General features: G+C 36.4%; 1 protein-coding gene across 1 annotated transcript in view; it reads left to right on the top strand.

The window, feature by feature from the left end:
- Positions 1–15,190, top strand: part of LOC145687861 (carbohydrate sulfotransferase 11) — a 68,827-nt gene extending 53,637 nt beyond the window's left edge. Inside the window, exons 3-4 of the mRNA XM_081761355.1 lie at positions 8,056–8,282; positions 11,264–15,190. Of these exons, the coding sequence (XP_081617481.1) occupies positions 8,056–8,282; positions 11,264–11,950 (914 nt within the window). The 3' untranslated portion in view covers positions 11,951–15,190. The remainder of the gene's footprint in view (positions 1–8,055; positions 8,283–11,263) is intronic.
- The last annotated feature ends 625 nt before the right edge of the window (positions 15,191–15,815 follow it).

Here is a 15,815-nt window from a genome sequence, read left to right as displayed (position 1 = left end):
GTGTCAAAACTATTTCTGTTTGCAAACATTTCGTGATTATTTATGGCTTACCAACTTTAAAATATAAAACTTTTGCGACTGACAAATTTTACGTTGCCTTCTTAGCTTATGTATCCGTCTAGTAAACAATTCAGTTATGTTTGTTGCTTGTAAAGCTTTGTCCAAACTTGTAACAAATGCCCACACAGAACAACACAACACGAAGAAGTGACTAGAACAATGCTTGATCCCATGGAGACTGATTAGTACTAGGTATTTTAGTAGATATGGTCATTTTTTTTAAAATTAATATTTTTGATAACATCACTTTCGTTTCATAGTATACTGTATTTCGTCATCGTACTTTTTTAATAATCTTCTTATCGATGCACAAATGGTCATTACAACTTAGCTTCCACATGTATGTACGCTGTGCGTCATTATCTACATGAATATGTGATTTAATTGTTGTAATAACATTAATTAAACATCTGTATTTATTATTTTTTAAAAGAAAATGTTTTTATTTTTTATTTTAACATAATTATATCACTTGATATTTATTTTGTCACCTGAACATATTTTTCCGAGGCAGGTATTTTATTTTTCAATTTTAATATACATTGGAGACGTTACAACAACAACGTAGTTTTGAAGAAAAAGTCAATTTTCTCTTTTTTTTTCATACCATTATTTAATTTTTACAAGCTTTTAATATGATTAAAATTGGGCTTGGGCTACTAAAGAGTTGGTTCTGTGGGTGAGATTAGCGAGTGTGCCAATTTTTAAATGTCCAGCTCATTTTTTTTTTTCAATAGTTATTTAGTGCTTAGGGTTCTTGACTCGATCCCACTTCGCGCCAAGGGAACTTTGTGGTGAACGAACACTGTCTGCGTGGGTTTTCTCGGGGTTCTCCCGTTTCCTCCCACTTTGTTCATTCCACCATTTCTCTCATTTCTCATCATCACCGTCTCCTTTAGCCTCACCGGCATAACCGTGGGACGTACAACTTAAAGATTTCATTTAATTTATTTATTTATTTATTTATTTTTTTCAAAATTGGTTTCCTTTTTATAAAATTCCTTGTATCAGTATTTGTTTTGAAATAATACTTACTTGTTATGAAATTAGCTTTTTGTACAGGATTAGAGATAAACTTTTATTTTTTTCTATAGTGTAAAGAAAATTCAAGAATTACACTTACGGATTATTTCGTGACAACCGAGATAATGTAATTTATTTATTTTTAAAAAAGACTTTCTGTATTATATGAGAAAAACTTTGTGCACAGTAGGGCTTAAGAACTCTTACAGTTGGAATTAAAACACTCCAAACTTGAACAGAGTTCTCTTGTGAATGGAATCAGAAAGAAGAATTGCATATTTCTGACATTGCAATGATAACACACAAGAATTATCAATGATATAAAGAGTGGTAAAAGTGCACGACTGGATCAGGAATCGAACCTGGTCTGCAGTTTGCCGTGCCGATGTGTTAACCAATACGTTGCTCAGTTCGTTCCCTGAACAGCCATACGTTCTCTCACTCTTGCAGTCGGAGTGTAGACACTGGGTTGTCTAAACACAACAGAACTTGTGGTACAATCCATGTGCTTCAAGTGGCTGGGCACCGACTTCAAAAGAGATAGAATATGGCTGTTCAGGGAGTGGCCTGAGTAGCATAGTAGTTAATGCATCGGCACGGTTAGATGGAGACCTGGGTTCTATTTTCTGTTCAGTCGTTCATATTTTTTACACTTTCCATACCAGTGAATCCGCAGCTGTAGAGGAATTGCCGGAACTCAATATTGGTTATTATTTCCATTTATCATATGAGAATTATCCGTATCAAGTTGATGATGAATATGTTGAAAGTGTTGTCACCACTTGATTTCGTACATTTCCACGTCGTTTTACTTACTGTCTTGTCTACAAAGATGGGCAAATCCCAGTGTACTTCGAATAGGACAATGATCTATTTTGTTATCCTCTATTATAACCGGGGGTAAAAGTGGATCTGAAAAGGTAGGGTGACGTATGATGTCACCCCGTCCCCCTTGCCTATCTTTGCTCATTGTAATTTTTAGGAAGACGAGGGACGCGATAGATATTTTTGGAAGTGGAGGAATGACGCCCCCTCTTGTTCCCTCTCACTTTTACCCCTGGTTGTAACAGATTTAAAGTATTAGATAAGTATTTTTAAGGTAATCTATAGGAAAAGTTGAAATAGAAATTATGACCAGGTTACATGTCGCACACCCGGTGGAAGAATGTTACAACTCAAAAAATGGAAATTTTGAGTTATCATCGCTCAAAAGAGAATAGAGAGAGAGGAGCAAGCTCTATCTGGTGGTATTTTCGCATAAACGTAACTAAACAAATTAACTCCTAGACGGCAGAAATACCAGTATTCCAGGAAGCGATTTTGATAGAATAACAAACTTTAAAAGTCATGTTCCCACAAATATGTATTTTTGACTTGTAACAGTCTTCCACCAGGTGTGCGATATTTTGAAAATATTACCTAGGTAAAATACAGGTAATGAGTACCTAGGTAGTCAGAAACGCTGTTCTTATTTGAGTACACGAAAGAAGAGCACTCTGTTTATAAAGAAGGTCTATTTTGAATGAGGATAATAATAATAATAATAATGATTTGGGTCTGTAGTAATGTGGTACTTCATATTGTAGAATAAGTAACTGTTTACCATGTCATTATCATAAATATTTTATCACCATTGTCAATCACCAAGTGGTGGACAAACAGTGTATCACGTAGGTTTTCACGATGTTCTCTCATTTCCTTCCATACTCTTCATTCTACTATTGCGCTTATACTGAACATATGTTGATAATGTTCGTTAGCCTTGGAGCATTATCTTAGGATGTTAAATTTTAATAAAGAAAATGTCGACTTTATTTGTTTTGAAATAGTTGTACAGAAGCAGATAGGTGAGAATAAAATTGATTATGTTACCTGCAAACTTGCTTGAAGAGTCAGAAGATCCATGAATTGGCAACATAGAGTACTTTCCTTTATAACACCATCACATCAGTTGTGCCATTTGATGATGGCGTTATACAGGTCGTAGATCATGTACATTGCCAACGCATTGGATTCTATAAATACTTAAAATTAGCTAATTTTTAACTGAGAATCCTTTATTTTGCCTATTGTTGTATGAGCTCATATCCCCTTACTTATATTACTCAATTTAAGAGATATTATTCCCCAATGAAAAATCGGGTGTCTACGAGATAAAATGTAACTGCCTGGAGGGTTACTAACATAACGGAAAGAAAGATAATGGTGCGTGTCAAGAACATCTTAGATATGCTAAAACAGAATCTGGTTTTCAAGTCTAGAAGCATTTAAAAATAAATAGTGTAGACTCGTGGGGTTTACCATGACTGTCTTTTTTTTTAAATTGGTGCCATTTACAATTGCTAAGTGACATTCTGATGCAGGTTCCTCTTATTCGTTACGCTGAAGTCAACTTGTAACATGAGTTCAACTTTTTCACCTGACCGATTTTACACAGCTGCCTAACGACAGTGGTACTTGTATGCCTAGCTCGGCTCCAATACTACGAACACTTTTCCGAAGGTCTCCGTCCACGGTGTTCTTGACTATCTCATCCGAACATGATATTGATTAATACACATGAGGCTCATTTTGTAATAATGTGTCACCGGAACGAAATTTGAGAAATCAGATGCGAGTAGTGCCATTCATGGCCCAAATGCATTGTTAATCTTTATACACCGGGCAGGAATTTGAACGAAATCATAGACTCTCACGTTGAGGACCCTGGTGACTCCCCGTAATTATCACAGGGTAATGATTGATACGTCGTTGGAAAGTTTACGGAACACTGATTCCAACGAAGTATTTACTTGTGGAATTCCCGCCCTATTCGTAGAAGAAGATGAGCAAGAAACAAAAATCCTTTAAAATATGGAGAAAAAAATGGAATTTGGAGCGCCCTGGGAACTTTTACAGTCACTCTACGCTGACAAAATGAAGTTGATGTGTAGGCAATGCACTTGTAACAATAATATTTAAAAACTGGTAGTAGCCATTGCTGCAATACAAAGCGAGATATAAAAATTCAGAGCAAAATCCCTATTAAAACTCCCTATATTTTATTTTCGAACGGCTGTTGCAGACCTTCACGTTGTCGGTTCTCACCTCCACCCCCACCCTACCATAGTACCACATTATATTCATTATTGTCCGTTGAACATACAGGAACAAGCATTATGCTTCCAGACCAGTTCAATGAAAAGAAATCTTGTCTTATATGGAACCGTCTTGAAAATAAATGAAACTTACGTTAAAAAACTGACACTCAAAAAAATGGCCAGTTTTGCCCCTCCCCCATATAAGCAACAAGTACTTTTGCAGCGTAGTAGCGTGTAGTGGATTACTTCATTGTTTCACATACCAATCTTTATGACTATACCACCAAGAGGGGGAATGCCCTCCAAAGAAACCTGATGAAAAAAGAGAAGAAAATACGAAATTTACCCTCACTTCTCTCCGCTGTGGTATCCTTGACATATGTAAAATGCATATCGACGGCAAGCTTCATCCTTCAGAAATACATTGATACCAAAATTATCTTCCTAGTTTAATTAAAGGCTGAGGTTTAAAGCCTTGACGCAGCACTTGCATTTTTTGGTGTTTATTTATTTATTTCCTGCTTGCTGTGCAGAATCTCCCACTTTGAGTTCGTAAAGTAAAAGCACTCACATCTGTGTGTTCTCTGTGGTGCACTTTAATACGTTCCTATTCAACAACGGACTGCCTCCCGACTCTTTGAATACCCTAGCCTCTTTGCTGAATATGTACTGAGTTTGTGACGTTAGAAGTGGAACTTTAGTCCATGTGTTGTGTTATTCAGGTTGAGTTACTAGTAATTGAGTTGGTAAGTTGGTGGTCGGCAACGTGGTTCTTGAAGCTTTTCATTAAGAAGCTATGTAACATTTCATAATAATGTTATTTATTTATTTACTAGCGTTAATTACCTGCTTTACTGGGTTAAATTAAAAATTAGTAATATGTTCCGTTAGTCACTTTTTACTATTACTAAAGCGCTCTTTGATATCGGTCATTTTCGATGAGTTGTATATATCCCCTCACCTTCCCATGCTGCGGAGCACGGCATCGGAGATGTCATTGTTGATCTCAGCGACCCTGAAAACTGTGAATTCGACACTGATATTGGTAATTTCGATCATTTTTATCTATCTCCCCTCCCCCCAAGTTGCGAGGCTGAATTTGGATTTAAACGGCATCACAAGTGTCATTTGTCATTTTTGCGACCTCGAAAACTAGAGATTCGACACTAACATCGGTCATTTTTAAATGTCTCTCCCCTTCCCGCCTTTAAGTTCCACCGTCAAAGTGATATGACAAAACCATTTCAGGTTTAAACTCCATCTAGGTTGTAAATTTGATGGAGATTGGTCAGGTGGTTCAAGAGTGATGAAGTCACAGACAGTCACTTTCATTTTTATTTTTTTTACATATATCTCCCCCTCCCCTACGTTGCACCGTCAGTTAAATGACAAAAATACCCCAGGTCTAAACGTCATCTATGTTGAAAATTTGATCAGGATAATTGGATGGTTCAAGGGTTGAGTTTTATTTACTTTATAAATAAATCTCCCCCTCCCCTTCAGTCCCCTAGGTTCTACCGTCAAAGTAAAAATATATAAATTTTCCAAGCCCGAACCTCATGTATATTAAAAATTAGATCGAGATTGATCGTTTGGTTGAAGAGTTATTAAGTTATGTTTATTTTTATAGATCTCTCCCCTAAGTTCTACCGTAAAAGTGATATGAAGAAAACCACCCCAGGTCCGAACTTCATCTTTGTTGAAAATTTGGTTAAGGTCGGTCTGGTGGTTTAAGCGTGACGAAGTCATAAAGACCGTTACTTTTATAAGCATATATCTCCCCCTCCCCCAACCCCTACGTTACACCTGAAAGTGAAACTACAAAAACACCCCAGGCCTGAACCTTATCTATGTTGAAAGTTTGATAGAGATCTTTCGGATATTGATTTTAGTATATCTCATCCCTCCTCCCCCCCCCCTACGTTGGTCCGTGAAAGTGAAATGATAAAGAACATCCCAGACCTAAACTTTATCTATGTTGAAAGTTTGATAGGTCGTTTGGCTTAAGAGTTAAGTTTTATTATTTTTATAATTCCCCGTCCTCCCCTATCCCTAAGTTATACCGCCAAAGTGAATAGCTAAAAACACAGGGCTCATAGCGAGTCACTTTTTTAACTAAAAGTTACTTTTTTTCAAATTAGTCACTAGAAGTTACTGCTTTGCTAGGTAAAGTGACTTTTTCGTGCGATATGTGTTTTGTATTGGCAGTTTTCTAAGAAAAATATAAAAATAAATGGAAAAAGGTAGAAACTTGTTACTCATTACTCTTCTGAAAGTTTCAGTACGTGCTGCCACATGTGCTTTATTCTCATTTCAGCTTTTATTCTTTCTAAAGCACAGTGGATGGTTGGTGGATTCTTAAGCTCTCAAGATGGGGTTGAGACCTCTTCTGTATCTATTCTTTCTTCTATCATGATAGTCTTTTAGTTTTCTCTCGTAATAGTTAACGCTCCGCTCAACGTTGTGTGTTTTTGTGTGGTTCATCATGTTCGTCTTGTGTTACGCTTCTTTTATGTTCTTCTTAAGAGTAGGTGATGAATTTGAATATTTCATGACTTTGAGAACTCTCAATGCTAAGTTAAATATAATGTCTGGGATGAAGAAATTCGGAAAAGGGGTCAGAACTGGTTCCACTTACTCAGAAGCTTGTTACATCTGCTAAGTCTGCTTACCGTAACTACAAAGCATACTTAGAAAACCTAAGAAAGGAGGAAGCTCAAAAGGAAGAAGAAAAGATGAAAGAAAACAACAAGGAGAGAGGTGATGATGAAATTGACAAAGGAAAAAAAGGGGCATAATGAGATTTTGGTCACTTTTGCGTGTGGTTTTGGTCACTTGTCAACTATTTACAAGAGACCAGACCACTATGAACCCTGAAAACACTCCCAGGCCAGAACTACATCAATGTCAAAAGTTTGATCGAGATCGGTCGGGCAGTTCAAGAGATTAAGGGTCATTAACATAGTCACTTTCACTTTCATAATATAGATTAATGAAAGGAGGCAACAACCGATTTAAACTTATTTTTACACATCAAATCCTCTGTAGATGCGAATTCAATAACATGCAAAGACTGAAAAAGTGATTGACTGGACCGTGACTCGAATCCGAGATCTCCAGCATACCTGCTGATGCGTTAACCACTACGCCACCCAGAATAGCCAAACACCCTCTCACTCGTGCAGTCGGTGCTCTCCACTCGGACAACATGGCTTGTACCATAGCCTAGCTGCTGTGATTAGCCAATCCAGTGTCCATATATTGAGAACACCTAGGCTGTGGTACAAGGCATGCGGTCGTAAGTAGAGAGCACCGACTTCAGGAGTGAACGAGTGTTTGGCTGTTCTGGGAAGCGGACTGGGTGGAGTAGTGGTTAACGCATCGGCACGGTATGCCGGAAGTCCCGGGTTCGAGTCCCCGTCCAGTCATTCACTTCTTGACTTTTTATATGTTAGTTATTTGCCTGCTTGATATAAATACTTAGTTTGTGTTTGCATTCGTTGTGTGAAAATGCATATATGTATATGTACTTCAGGAAGTTTAGTTTGTATTCTGGCCGTACTAACGTAGAAATACAGAGGAAATTGACTCATCCCGAAATGCTGTATTAATGATTTTTTTTTTTTTTTTTAATTATTTTTAGATGTGTAGAATCCGGTATAATGTTGAATATTAAGAAAAATATTTAACTAAAAACAGTATATAGGGAGATTTCATGATGGCAGTGATGTATTTAAAGATAGAAGTTAACAGAGATTAACAGACAAAGGTAAACAACTAAAAGTGAAGAATCCCTCGTTGTCGCTAACGAACAGAACCAAGAAGAAAGCTTTTGTTTTAGTCAATGCTTAACCATTTTTTAATCATAGCATTTTCTTCTCGTCTGTTGCAGGTGTTACTCCATCATTTCACGTCTTTCAAAAGTATTTTGTAAATATCACGGAAAGTGTTTTATCTCCGTACAACGTTTATGCTGATCGCAAGTTGCATCTCCAGAGAATGTGTAAGCTTCATGCTCCAAAGAGGAAACCAACGGTGGTCGATTGGAGTGATAAGAAAGTATTCGATCATATTCTTGTTGATGAGAAACATAATCTACTTTACTGTTACGTCCCAAAGGTAATCAATATAAGACATACTTCTAAGAATTTTGTATCATGTATGTGAAGATGTAATGTTTATTTATTTACTGTGTCTTTATTGACAGACTCAATGTCCTTACTAGTATTTTGTTTCATTTAAGTCAAAATTAAAAAAAAAAAAAAAATGTGTATAAGGTGAGGGTGGTAATTCGTACCAGCTTTTAACGAAGCTTAGCTGCTTCTTATTCATAGTAGTGATGCTTTCTTTATCACTTGACTGTTTAGAGCTGTTTGTGGATGAGATTTGGGAAAGATATATTCCCGGTTCGAAAGTGCTGAGACTGGACCTTGATGTAATTCTTGAGGTACACTGTGCCGGAGAAAATACAGTTTGCATTCGAGGCCTTTCTCGTTTCCGCGCGAATAGCAAAACAATTATTTACGCATGTGTTACAGTGTTTCTACTTAATTTCTAGTAAGTAATTTTTTCCTCAAGGCGCTTGTGATTCTTTTGTTCCTACCGTATAATATAGATATTCTGATGCTCCTTATGATCCACTGATTGTTTTGAGAACAAAACTCAGGCACCATTGACTATCGCATTCTGGACACAACGGGGGGTTCAGTTCAATTCTCAGTGTAATAAGGAACTTAGCAGCTGTACGTAGGACAGGATGGCTCAGTGGTAAAGTGCTCTCTAGTGTGTGTGGAGCCCTGGTTCGATGCTAGGTCCTGACTTTGTTGTAGACAACATCGTGTACCTGGATAATCAACGGGTTTTCCTCCCACATTATCATTCCGACAACTCACTCACAACCATTCGTTTTCAATTATCAGCTGTTTCCCTTAGTCTACATTGCATCTTTGTGGAATGCTTAAGAGTCTTCATCCCGGCGAAATTCAAATACCGCTAATTTTACAGTAATTATGTGATATCTTCAAATAGATAAAAGATAACTGAAATATGGAAGAAGAGCGCCCTAGACAATATTATTTTGCGTGAGGCACCGTTATCACAAGTCACCTAAGTGGCTTTCCGTTTTCAGCTGTTTAGAAACGCGAAAATAAATGCCGATTTTCAAAATGGCTCGAAATCGAAAGCAGATAAGTGAGTCGTGATAACGGTTTCTTATGTAAAATAATATCGTCTAGGGCGCTCTTGTTCCACATTTCGATTATCTTTTATCTACTTGAAGATATCACATAATTACTGTAAAATTAGCGGTATTTTAATTTCGCCGGGATGAAGACTCTTAAGTAAATATATCACTTTTAATTTTATAGCAGTTGCACGTTCTCCAACTTTTCATTTTTCAAGAAATTTAATATAGAAGATCGAAGAAGTTAACAAATTGATCTTGTTAAGTATTCGTACAAGTGTAATTACTCAAACTAAACACGAAAGCACAAGTTATATTTTGTTTTTCATATGCCAATGTTGGAATTCATATGTTCTACCTATATACAGAGTGCGGTCGTTAAATTCGTAATATGCTATTAACTCGGTTTGTATTTCACGTAGTCTTGAAGTGAAAATATAACTTATGAACACGAATATGCCAAACAGATGATGGTAACAAAATATAAGAAGTCAAGGTATTTCAATAGAATGTAATGAATAATTTTGAATGTGTGTAAAAATTCAGTGACTTTTCTTTTTGTAAATACCTTTCTTGCCTCAAAATGACACTGAAAATGTTTGGAAAAAAATCAGCCTCTATACACTATATCACTTGTCCATCAATATTCTGGAAAGGGAATTCTATCACGATGGTATCTATACCCTGAATGATCTATAAAATGGTGAAATTTTCAAATCTCTCAACGAACCAGAAGAAACCACTCAATTCGGAAGGATAATTTAATAGATTTTTTTTAAAAAATCCAAATTCGGAAATGTTCTGAAGTAAGTACGAAACTGTTCTTTCAAACGATTTTGTAGAAAATGTCCATTTTTCACTTAAAAATGTCAAAAATGTGACAAGACTAGTCGCGTATAAAGGACTAGCATCAATTACCCGCTTCGCTGGGTTAAATTAAGAAAAAAAATCGTAATATGTTCCGTTAATTAGTCACTTTTTACTATTACCAATGCACTCTCTAATATGGGTCATTTTCGATGATTTTTTATTTCTCTCCCCTCTTCTCCCCCATGTTGCGTGGCTGAATTTTGATTTAAACGGCATCGGAAGTGTCACTGTTCATCACGACGACCCCAGAAACTATGTATTCAGCACTAATATCGGCTATTTCCAATGATTTTTATGTATTCGCCTCTCCTCCTTCATATTGCGGGGCACAGCGTCGGAAGTGTCATTGTTCACCTCAGCGACCTTGAAAATTGTAAATTCGACAGTAATATCGGTCATTTTCGATCATTTTTAAGTGTTTCTCCGCCTCTCCTAAGTTGCACCGTGAAAGTGATATGACAAAACCGATCTTAGGTCTGAACTTCATCTATTTCATCTATGTTGAGAATTTGATCGGGTGGTTCAAGAGTTATTAAGTTTTATTTATTTTTATATATCTCCCCACTCCCTTCCCTAAGTTCTACCGTCAAAGTGATATGATTAATATTATATTAAGGTCGAAAGAAATATTGCGAATCTGGATCAAAATTTAACACTTTCCATTATTTAAAAAATAAATGAAATAATAATAATAATAATAATAATAATAATAATAATAATAATAAGCATACAATTTTAGGTCTGCTGTGAAAGTACGAAATGCTACCATTAAACTTGGCACGCGCAATTTCACAAGTCATGCTTTTTGTTTCAAGACTTTTTATAATAAACTTTGTAATACTCGAGTTACTACCATTCATGACCTCTATGACTGCATTCCAGGTCACGTCAGAGCTGTTCTAAGCGCAAAAGATGTTCCAACGCTATATTAATCTCGTAAGTTGCACTTTTACAGATGTTTCCATTGATGATATGTTTCTCTTCATGACTTACTATCTATGTATTATGTTTTGGGCGATTGATGATCTGAAAAACTTTGCTTTTCCAGGTTGCTTGTACGAATTGGAAGAGAATCTTCATGATCCTGACGGGGAAGGAGAACACCACCAATGTTTTGGCTATTCCCGCCAACGCTGCTCACCGAGAAGGAGCACTCAGCAGATTAAGTAATTACACGATTCAGGAAATTAATACTTTCCTCCAGACGTTCAAGAAGTTTATATTTGTGAGACATCCTTTCGAAAGACTACTTTCTGCGTATCGGAACAAGTTAGAGCAGCATTATTACAGTTCAAAATATTTTCAGATGCGATTTGGACGCCACATTATCAAACACTACAGAAACAATCCGTCGAATGAATCTCTCCAGCGAGGCAACGATGTAACATTCGCAGAGTTTGCAGAATATTTGACCGATCCAAAGAACATAGTGTACAATGAACATTGGGAACCAGTTCATGAACTTTGTCATCCGTGTTATATTAGTTATGATATCATAGGGAAATTTGAAACTTTATATAACGATGCGAAATTTATATTAAATTTGATCGGTGAACCTCATATTGAGTTTCCTCGCACGAACAAACGCTCGGCCACGTCGAACAATTTACACAAATACTATGGGACATTACCGCGTAATACAATTCTCCAGCTTTATAATATCTACGAAATGGATTTTAAATTGTTCGATTACAGTGCACGAAACTTTTTAAATACAAGTGTTTTTGAGAAATAATATTGTAAGGTTATGAAAATAATTTATTTTTGCTACGGACTATATATTTTTTTCCTAATAATATGATTCAAAAATGTATATCTTTCATAATGTATATTTATATTTGGATTGTAACAGACACCAATGTTTGGCACTTTCTGGAGGTTGAAATAGAATTTAATACCAGTGAATGTAAACATATTTAAGTGTATTTTATATATATATATATATATATATATATATATATATATATATATATATATATATATATATAATGTTTCATATATATATATATATGAATCTTTTCTAAAATGTTTCTTTTCTAAAATGTTTCATATATATACTTAGAAAAGTTAATTCGGTTTTGAAAAAGTATCATTATAATTTCTCAGAAAAAAAAGTTAACTGTACCAAAAAGTTATTTATAAACACGAACTTAATCTCAAAATTCTCTGCGTTGTCGGTTGTTGAATATTATAGTCAACGTTGTTCGCGGGGAAAACAATGGGGGTTAGAAGTAAATGTAAGAAGAAATTGAAGTAGGAAAAATAAGTGCATTGTATGGAGATTTCGGGGACTCGGTGGCTCAGTGGTATAGTGCTTACCTCTGGTGCATCTGGTCCCTTGTTCGATTCCCGGCCAAGTAAGTTTGTGGTGGACAATATCGTGTCTGTGAGTTTTCTCGTGGTACTCCCGTTTCCTCCTGCTTTCTCATTCCACCAATTCTTCCATCATCATTCGCTTGTTTTAATTATCGTCTTCCTTAGCGTAACAGGCATAATTGTGGGACGTTAAACTGAAAGATTTCATTTTCTGTATACAGATTTTCAAAACTATACCAATAACATAGGCTTGTATACATTTTTGACATCCACATGCAATACACTTCTTATTTCGTACTTCACTCAATTCTCTTATTTTTAAACCTACCGTTTTCTTCGTTAACGGGATTGAGAACTACAGTCTTGAAAATAAAAGAGAATTTTGAGAATTAAGAAATAAAGAGAAGGATTTGGATATAAGTTTGTCTTCACGATTTTGCGTCCTCTTTAGTTCCTAGAAAGACATGTCTCAACACAATTATTGTTTACATGACGTAATTTCCTGTTGCTTATTGTATAGCTTAAAGCAAAACTTGCTAACGAGGCACCTTAAAGATCGTTTATTTGTACGATCATGAACTATTTGTATTTTCTCTTCAGAAAATGCCAAACATGCTGCATACATATCGACTACGTACTCTTTAATGTCATTTAATTTACTGTATGTGCACGAGAACAAAGTAACACTGGTGCTAAATGCTTTTGAAATGAATTCTCATGTCATTGACGGCAATATGCCAATTTTTGTACTATTTTTCTTTTTGAGAGCGTGCAATGATTGTTGGCATTGTTTGTGATATATTTCGTGATTTTCATGCATAAGCACACTGAGGCAGCTGTGTAAATTATTTCTTAAAGGACCAGTCGTATTTATATAAACCGAAAGTTTTGAGTTTATCGTTCTATACAGTAATAAAACGAAAGACTGTAAATGTTCTTTTCGCATTTCTTTTAAGCCGTCATATTTGCTACCTCGATATTCAAGATACGGAGAATTTGCACACATTCATGAAATCGGTGTTTCCACCAAACTTGTGTCATGTAATATTGTACTTACTTGCATTTGATATTTGTATACCATAAGACGTGTGGTATAATTTTCAGAACTGTTATACATTATCACAATAATAAGTGTATTTCTTTCATTTTTCGTATTTCATGTGTCAATTGCGTTTCATGTCAGTTTTACAATTGTAACAGCATGTCTGACTAATGTTTATAAAGTAATAGTGATATTAAATATTTGTAATATTAGTAGTAGATACTGCAGCCAAACATTAGAAAACTCTTCTTTACAATGTAGATAATTTATAGGTTCAGTGCGGGATATTTTCTGAATCAAATATTATTTTGAACTTTGCTGTGACTCACGTTTCGTTCCTTCATTTGAGCGTTATTGTCAGGAGAGATTCATTTTTGGAAACTCTTCTTATACACGTACATAACGTTAGAATATTTTTAACATAAAACTGAAAAAAAATCGAAGGAGGACGAATATATACCTCTATGTGGTACAATTTAATCTATCCCCGCTAAATGGGCTTTCTGGTAGACATACACCGTGTCGTGGGTTTTCTCAAGGTTCTCCCATTTCCTTCCACTTTCTTCATTCTGTCATTATCATTCATCTCATCACCATCTTCTTCCTTAGCCTCGGTGCAATAATCGTGGAACGTTAAACTTAAAAAAAAAATATCTACGTATGAGAGAAGAGTTTCACATGAAAGATAGCTAAACATAATTTTTTTTATACACTGAGTCCTCACTGAATTGCGACGACGTACCTAATACTTTGTTGGTCCACCTTTTGCTCAGAGAACGGCCTGGACACAGTTTGGCGTGGATTCTGGTAGTTGCCGATATGTTTCCACGGGGATCTGACACTATATATTCCTGATGGCATCCCACAATAAGCCCAGAGATGTCGGTACAGGTGTCATGGTGCGAAGAGCTCGTTCAACAACACCCCATAAATGTTCTATAGGATTAAGATCAGGTGAGTTAGGGGATCAATTCATATGCTGCAGCTCCGTTGAATGCTCCGTAAGCCAAGCAAGTACAGTCCTGGCTTTGTGGCACCGTGCATCACAGACTATGATACATACAGACGAACAACTTCCTATATGCGCTATTGAAATCAGTTTGCATCATCTGCACAGCGAAAGAACCAATCAACGCTCTTTATGGGTCGGATCAGTGTCGTCGTGCGTGGATGGCGCTGCCGTCGGTCTTGGAACGTGACGTCATGGGTTATCATAGTAACCGGCGGACTGTTTTCGTCTGCTTCGCATCTCAGTGTTAGATGTAGTGCAGAAAGATCAGATAAGCTAATGTTCATTTTTTCTTGTACCGTCTCTGGACTGGACGTTCCTTTGCAACTTTTTTTTATATTGATAAAATTTTCTTCCTTTTAAAACAGTTCACTTTGAAAGCAGTGTTTATACCACAGAACACCACTGATAGATTTACATGCTAAATAGAGGAGATAACTGATTTCATCCTGTATCACGTTTATTTAATGTGACATACAATCGATTATTCCCTCCAGTTATCAGATATAACAGTGAAATTAAACCGTTTATCCTTTAAATAATTTAAATACTACTATCCGATATTACGATTGTATAACAAAATGGAAAAAAAATAAGAAGAAAAATAATCTACTCTGTGGTTACTTTCGATATTTCCACGTAGGTGACTTCAGATCGACTAGTTAATTCCGTTGTTGTGTGTTCGAGGCGCTACTGTCGCCAAGTTTCCAGTTTTTCACTGAGTTTGCGGTCTGTATATTCTAGTTTGTGCCGTGCATTGTCGTCCTGGAAAATGCCGTCTTAGTGTGGGTAGAAGAGTTGCATTGTAGGGTGTACGTGATTCTCTAACAGTTGCAGGTACACAACGGATATCTCACTGTAGTACATGCACACCAACGGTCCCGGTCCATGCCAACAGAAGCATCCCCAAACCATACAGCCTTTCTCAACTACTTGTACACTACGCAACATGTTCGAGGGGTCCATAGGTTCGTGCTGTTGGCGCCACACATGCGTACATCCGAGAGGAGTATTAAAAACCGTGATTTATCGGACCAACACACCCTTTTCCAATCATCCACGGACCAATTAGCGTGTTCCTGTACACAAGCGCGACAAAGTCGGTGGTGACAAGTCGTAAAGAGTGGGTGACGTCTGGGTCATCTGCTGTGGAACTTCATGCGTGCCAGTGTACAACGCATAGTTGCGTGGAATATGGTGTTGTGCATCCACCATTGTATTGGTCACGTAATT

Source organism: Thermobia domestica, chromosome 6 (genome assembly GCF_964235325.1).
Source record: "Thermobia domestica chromosome 6, izTheDome1.hap1.1, whole genome shotgun sequence".
Classification (NCBI taxonomy): Eukaryota; Metazoa; Arthropoda; class Insecta; order Zygentoma; family Lepismatidae; genus Thermobia; species Thermobia domestica.
Note: the sequence above shows the minus strand (reverse complement) of the source record. Positions and strands in the feature narration are given on the sequence as shown.